Source organism: Alnus glutinosa, chromosome 10, assembly GCF_958979055.1.
Source record: "Alnus glutinosa chromosome 10, dhAlnGlut1.1, whole genome shotgun sequence".
In the NCBI taxonomy this organism is placed as follows: Eukaryota; Viridiplantae; Streptophyta; class Magnoliopsida; order Fagales; family Betulaceae; genus Alnus; species Alnus glutinosa.
Genome location: NC_084895.1, coordinates 6,671,715 through 6,678,749, shown reverse-complemented (window position 1 = coordinate 6,678,749; position 7,035 = coordinate 6,671,715). Strand labels below are relative to the sequence as shown.

General features: G+C 38.6%; 1 protein-coding gene across 1 annotated transcript; it reads right to left on the bottom strand.

The window, feature by feature from the left end:
- Positions 1-3,623: 3,623 nt before the first annotated feature.
- LOC133880558 (protein JINGUBANG-like) lies at positions 3,624-6,290 on the bottom strand. Its single transcript, XM_062319512.1, has 2 exons — positions 5,632-6,290; positions 3,624-4,547 (listed from the first exon to the last, which is right to left on the bottom strand). Exons 1-2 carry the CDS (start codon positions 6,199-6,201, stop codon positions 3,834-3,836), a joined length of 1,284 nt encoding a protein of 427 aa, XP_062175496.1. The 5' UTR covers positions 6,202-6,290; the 3' UTR covers positions 3,624-3,833.
- Between the last annotated feature and the right edge of the window lie 745 nt (positions 6,291-7,035).

The window sequence follows — 7,035 nt, the reverse complement described above, 5'->3', positions numbered from 1 at the left end:
TGATCCATTTGACAAACCTCATAGGAGCACCAAAACATTTCAAACAATGCAAGATGAAATCCCAACTTACTGAGTCAAATGCCTTCATAAGGTCTACCTTAAGAGTACACCTTGGTTTACCACTGAGCTTATGATAGTCACAAACTATCTCTTGTGCAAGGAGAATATTTTCAGCTATACTTCTCCCTGAGTAAGCACCTTGATTCTGACTTAAAACAACATTGAGGCCCACCCTTAACTGGTTTGATAGAATCTTGGTTATACACTTGTAGACTACATTACAGCAAGAAATAGGTCTGTAGTCACCCATAGAGGAAGGATTTTTCCTCTTGGGAACAAGTGTAATGATGGTTGCATTAGTCTCCCGAAGCAACCGGCCATCTTTTAAAAACTCCAGCATTGCATCCGTGACGTCGTCCCCCACCATAACCCAAGCTCTAGGGTAAAACCCTGCAGAAAAACCATCGGGACCCGGGGCTTTGTTTTGATTCATAGCAAAGATTGTTTTCCTAACTTCCTCTCTAGTAATCTCTGCCTCCATTCCAGAAATGCAAGAAGAAGGGAAGTTGTTCTGAATGAGTTTGGAAACCCGTTCAGCTTTACTTTGAGTAAAAGCATGAGAAGTCTCTCCCAACAACTTCATCTAGAAATCAGTCACTAAATTTTTTATACCCTTCATATCATCCACTACATTCCCCTCCTCATCCTTAAGAGATTTAATCATGTTAAAGGAATTCCTCACCTTAACCTTTGTATGGAAGAACTTATTGTTTCCATCACCCAAATTCAGCCATTGGTTTCTGGACTTTTGCTTCAAAAAGTTCTCCTCTAGTCTGCTATTACTGAAAAACCATAAGAGAAAAAAAGAAATGAACCTAAATCAGACCTCAATCGGTTCATAACAGGGGAGAATAAACCAGTTTTCAATACCCATCAAAACCCATTCAAAACGACACCCAAATCCATTAACACAGCATCCCATCCGGCCCTCACAACCAACCAGCCGAACAACCTTACACGGCCGAAACACCCATGGCCGACACACACAAGGAAACCCATCCGAACAACAATCAGCCAACAAAATCAGCAGAAATCCAATCCAAATTATTTTAGGACTAAATTAGTAGTAATCACAAGAAATTAATATACTAGAAATTTTTTCCTGAAATTACAAGTTTTACCAGAAATCGCACCTCTAGACGGTCTCCGTTCGTCGGCCTTTTGCCCAGTCGCCGGAAATGGATTCTGGCCGACGACCCATGGACGTGGGTCACTGGGTTCGTCTCGGATCCTCCGGGTTCTCGGCTCCACGGGTCACAGGTTCCACCGGAAATCAACTTCTAGCCACCGAAAATGCGCTCCAGGCCACCCACCGGCGACCCAACGGCGAGCCATGGAGGGTCGGACCTCCGGCTCTCACGATCAGCCTCCGGTCTGTTCACGGGTCTTCGTGGATCGGGTCACCTCCGGTTCTCTTCCTCTCTCTCCGACAGCATCTCTCTCAATCTCTCAATCTCGGTCTCTCTGATCTCTCTTCTCATCTCTCTCGTCTCACTCTCTCTCTGTATCACGGGCGGAAGACAAAGAAAAGAAAGAAGAGCAAAAGAGAAAAAGAAAAATAAAGAAGTGAGAAAGGAGCTGCGTAAATTCGTAAGGCAGTGGGGTTTCTTTTATGGAAAATATTGATTAAGTTTTGTGAAAATATCCCGTATGGAAATTTAGTAGTTAAGTATTGTCAGATATTTTATAAAAACTTATTAATTACATTTTTACTATAGAAATTTTTCACTTCGAATCTTTATTATTTTAATTTAACTCATTAAAATTATAATTTAAGTCCATTTTGAGCCTAGTTCACTTCATTGATAATATTATTATTCTATCATTGACGATATTATTATACTAAATAATATTGTGCCAATAATAAATATTATATACCAATAATATTATTAATTAGCACACTTAAATAATATGTCTGTTTATTTATCAATTAAGGACAGGTGGCGCATAAATATGCATTTATCAAAATAATGTCGATCGATCGGTTAAAAGTGATCAATCGAGCAACTAAAATTGTAGATTGATCTCTACGGGTCTTAAATTTTATTTAAGACGTTATGTCTTAAAATTTGGGGGTTACGACAACAGTTTGCCGTCCATTGGGCAGTTAACCTCTCTGCAGTATTTCTCTATTGTTGGGTTTGATGAAGTTGTAACAGTGGGTCATGAGTTTTGTGGTAGCGGTTCTTTTTCAGTTAAGCTATTTGATGCCGTAAAGTTCTAAGGTTCAAAGAGATGCGAAAGTGGGTGGAATGGGTTACTTTTTGTACTGAAAATGGAGGTAGTGTTTTTCCTAAATTTGAAGAGCTTTGTATTAAGTACTGCGATAAGCTAAGAGGTGGGTTGCCCATCCTTCTTCCTTCTTTACCCAAACTTGAGATTTATGGATGTCTGCAGCTAATGGCTCCACTCTCAAGGACTCCTGCTATTCGTGAATTAAAGCTAAGCTATTGTAATGAGCTGTCGCTAAAGGAATTGCCAATTGAAATGCATAAGCTTAGAATTGAAGGAATTAATGCACTGGAGTCCCTAACAGAGGGAATGATAGACTCCAATGGCGGTCTTCAAGAGTTTGTGATCGGTGAGTGTTCCTCACTTGTGCCCCTTCCTAAGGATAGTCTTCCCTCTACATTAAAAACCCTCGACATCAATTTTTGTTCCTCATTTGTGTCCATTCCTAAGGGAATGATAGACTCCAACAACTGTCTTCAAGAGTTGGTGATGAAAGATTGCTCGAGTCGAACACATATGGATTGATGAGGAATTGATTGAATAAGCTACAAGTCTAGCAAGGGTCCCCAATTTCGGTATGTGAACTTTTGAACCACCTAATTTATCAATATAATTTACCCTTTGTTTTCATTTGCTTAGTTGCTAACTTGCTATCTTTAATAAAATAGAATGCGCTGTCCACTTCACCATTCCGAACATAAGTAATTGACAACTCCATAGAGAATTGGGGATGCTTCAATTCGAACCAACAAGGTATATCTAGAATTAAATATTTACTAATATGAACTTATAGGATTATATATCCATTGGTATTAGAGACACGTTTACAGTTTCAAATTAATTAGACAAGATTATTGGACCTTAAACTATAAATCGAAATGAAAATAATTATCTGGAGATAGGTGCTCAAGCACCAAAACCGGTGCTCGATCTCATGGGCAATCGATCGCCATAGTTCTGCAGATTGCAGATAAACTGAACACTTGTCTTTGTTTTTGAAAAATATCTCTTATTTCCAATCCTTTACAATCGTTGAATGCGATCAAAATAAGCTAATCTCCACCGTCCAAATGTAACGACCTAGGGAAAAGCGCTAGCCACATCTGCGATATAACCCCAAAAAGACTAGTTAATTTGGAGCTTTCATAGAATCCCTTATAAAGCCCAGTTTCACCTAGTAACTAGGCAATGTAGGACTTAGCACCCATTAGTATCTTTATAAACCACTCACTTTATGTGAGCTATTCATCTCTTTCTAATATGGGACTGAGGTGTTACACCAAATCTGTTTAAATTGAGAGATACCATTTCGGTTTAACACGTACATAATATATATATAAAACTAATTAGTTGATCAACTCAATTGGTCAGTAATTAATACAGACGGAGACATGTTACATGCACATCACGTGTACATCTTTTGCACACCACCATTAGATCTGTAGGACTTACGTGTGAATCCTTGTGGGTCCTACAAATCCAATAATTAATTTAAAAAAAAATAATTATGTACAAAAAAATATACAAGCGATATGCAAAAATCATTTTTTGAGCTCAAAATACTCATTTTGAGGGGAAGAGTGGCTTGATTTGTTGTTGCACGTCACGTGCCACACCTTAAGGACACCATCAAGACTTCCGGTACAAATTGTGCAGGCATCCTCAGTGTCGACTTCTTGAAATGCAGTGACACACCTAATCGGCCCTCTGTGACCCACCAAGATTGCAAGACACGTGTGGTGCCCATCTTGTGCTCTAACCCAAACCCTACTGGTTAAGTCAGCTGATCCACTAACAACATAGTCACCCACAGTGGCTAGGCACATTACCGCGTGGGTGTGACCCTGGAGCGCACCACCGTATTGGTATTGCCCTGAGAACCAGCCCTTGACCCAATAGTGTATGTAACCATCTGTGCACCCGCCGTACAAGAACCCGCCGTCTTGGGTTAGGGCTAGAGTTTTTACTGGCGAGCACCTGGCTGGGAGGGTCACGGTGAGTGAATGCGGCTGCTGGTCCCCTCCGTGAAAGTTGTGGCGCCACACCTTCACAGTGGCGTCATCGGACGCAGTGAAGAGTACCCTATCGTCGGCCACAATGATGGCATTGATTGGCTCCGGATGGGCGTTGATCGTTCCAATGCATTTGAGGTCTGAAATTCGCCATAGTTTCACTGTTTTATCCAGGGAAGCCGAATACATTACGTCGTCTGATACATTGACAGCTAGGGATGTTATGGGTCCTGTATGCTTCATCTGTTATATTTTTTGATAAAATAAATTATTTTCTTTTTCTAAATATTAATAACAAGGTATATATATATATATATAGATTTCAGATGATCTGGAAAATTAAAGGCAGATGAAGTAGGTCCAAGCTATTAATAGTGCATCATCTACTACTTTTAGCAACACCACAATTTCTGGAGCTAAAGTAAATTTGGAGTTTCAATCTTATCTTCCTAAAATAATGAGCACTTAAGGTACACCAATATGTACATATGGATTGATTATAAAGTGGGTCGGGCGGGGGACATGCATAATATGCATTCTTATATATATACTATATATTACTAGTTAGCCATCAATAGTATAATGGAGGTAATTAACTTGAGCCGATCCATCGATCGATAGAGTTAATGTACTGTTGTCGACTGGTACGGTACAGAATTTGTGGACTTATTAATAATTCTTTTACCAATATTTCTAAAGAAAAATGAATAAATAATAAATATAACTCCTAAAATCATATAATTAAGATTTTGGTCACAACTCAGTTGTGCTATTTAGATATATAACTTCCCACATAACCTATATGCATATATATATATATATATACACACACAAAAAAAGAGTTTGGATAAATATTGATGATATATACCCACTAAAAATTAATTAGGCAATCCGGCCAATTAAACATTTCTTATCGTGACGTACAGGATACGTACTTGGGTACCTGAATTTCCACGCATGGTTGGTAGATATATTAACCAGCGAGATCGACCTAGAGTTATATGATAGAAGAAGAAATTAAAAAGGCTTTTAGATTTCTCTCCCACTATATATGCATGCTTCCTACTTCTTCGCTGTACCAAAAGAAACTCTAAGTATTTAATGCTCTTTTTTCAGTATTACGTACACATTTTCTAAAGAAAATTTAACCCGTTTATACAATTGTCACTTTTACATGAGCAATTATAATTTTGAAAAAAAAAAAAAAAAAGGAGAGAAAAGACAATATATAGACTAGTTGACATGACGATCGATCCAACTAACACCGACAATAAAATAAATAAAGCCATAAATGTAAATTAATAAAGTAAAACTGATGAACCATTACCATTTTATCTTTCCCAGCAATGTAGCTCCGGACAAAACTTCCGGTGGTGGGGATGGTGGCCAATCGGATGTGCTTCCAGGCGCCATCCCATGTTCTGCGCCACACACGAATCTTGGCATCACCATAGGCTGCATAAACTCTTTCATTGGAGACCTGTAGCGCAACCACCATGCAAGCCTTGGTCTTGAGCTGCCCACACTCGGTGAACTCCGGGAGTCTCCAAATCCTTACCATGTTGGTATCGGAGCCAGTGTAGGCGAAGCCGTTGGACACGGCAATGGACAAGATCTGGCCGTCCTTTTTGAGGACCGAAGAGACGCAACGGTAAGCGGAGGAGGGGACGTCGGGGAGCTTGGTGGGCGTGTGAGAAGAGTGGAGAGGGGAGGAAAGTGGTGAAGTATGGAGGCTCTCGGAGAGTACTGCCGGGCCGCTTAGGTGAGGTGGGGTGTAGGGGAAGTTTGAGAAGGAGGCTTCTTTGGTGGAAATGCTTCTTAAGAACTTGTTTTGGGTGGTGGTTGTTCCTCTTATTGCAAAAGACAGGTTTGGAGGGGAGTCTCGTGATGATGCCATCTCTCTCTCTCTCTCTCTCTCAATGAAAATTAGAGAGGGCTGGTGGTGTAATGTTTCCTTTGTAGGGTAATTGTGTGTATAAATGCATCTCTCCTTGGGATGCATAATGTGTAATATATGGTTTTGGTAGGATGTATAAATGCAATACTAGTTCCACTTTTTCCTACCCTACCCTACCCTACCCCCTTTTCTTTTTTTCTTTCTTTTAATTTTTTTTTTGGGGAGAGGAGTGGAGCAAGAAAAAGGATTTCCTAGCCTATAATTAGGGATTTCAATTCGACAATTCCATTTGCTCCCTACCCAAGGTGCATGAGAGGCTTCCTGAAAATAAAGCTTTTGTAAGTGGAAATATCTAAATTTATTATGTCATGCTATTATTTGTAGTGACCCGGATTTTAAGATATAAAATATAAATATCTTAAAATAAAATTTAAAGTCTAATGTCAAATAATATAAAGATTATTGAATATTTATAGATCCTCTTCCTCTTTGACAGTAATGTCCAAGAAAATATTTAATAAATTTATTACAGTTAAATTAAAATAAGTTGGATTAGTGTGGTAAAATCACACTTGAAAATTTAATGTAAAAAAGGTCTATCAAGTTTATTGTGATTAAATAATATACTATTAATGTGGTAAAATAAAATGAGGTGGTTTATCTCTACTCCCTAGCTCATTGAGTTTATTGTCGTCACCAAACCACATCTTCTATCTGATTTCATATAAATTGCTTTAATCATTCTATGGAGTTGGTATAAAATTAGAAATCTTCCCTTTTCAAACAAAAAGACAAAAAAAAAAAAAAAAAAAAAGAAGGGAAAAACAAAATTAT

Excerpts from the sequence above, each read along its gene's own strand:
- LOC133880558 (XM_062319512.1), bottom strand. The coding sequence starts at position 6,201 with ATGGCATCATCACGAGACTCCCCTCCAAACCTGTCTTTTGCAATAAGA. Across the intron at positions 4,548-5,631 it reads TTGCTGGGAAAGATAAAATG|ATGAAGCATACAGGACCCAT; the intron begins GTAATGGTTCAT and ends AAAATATAACAG.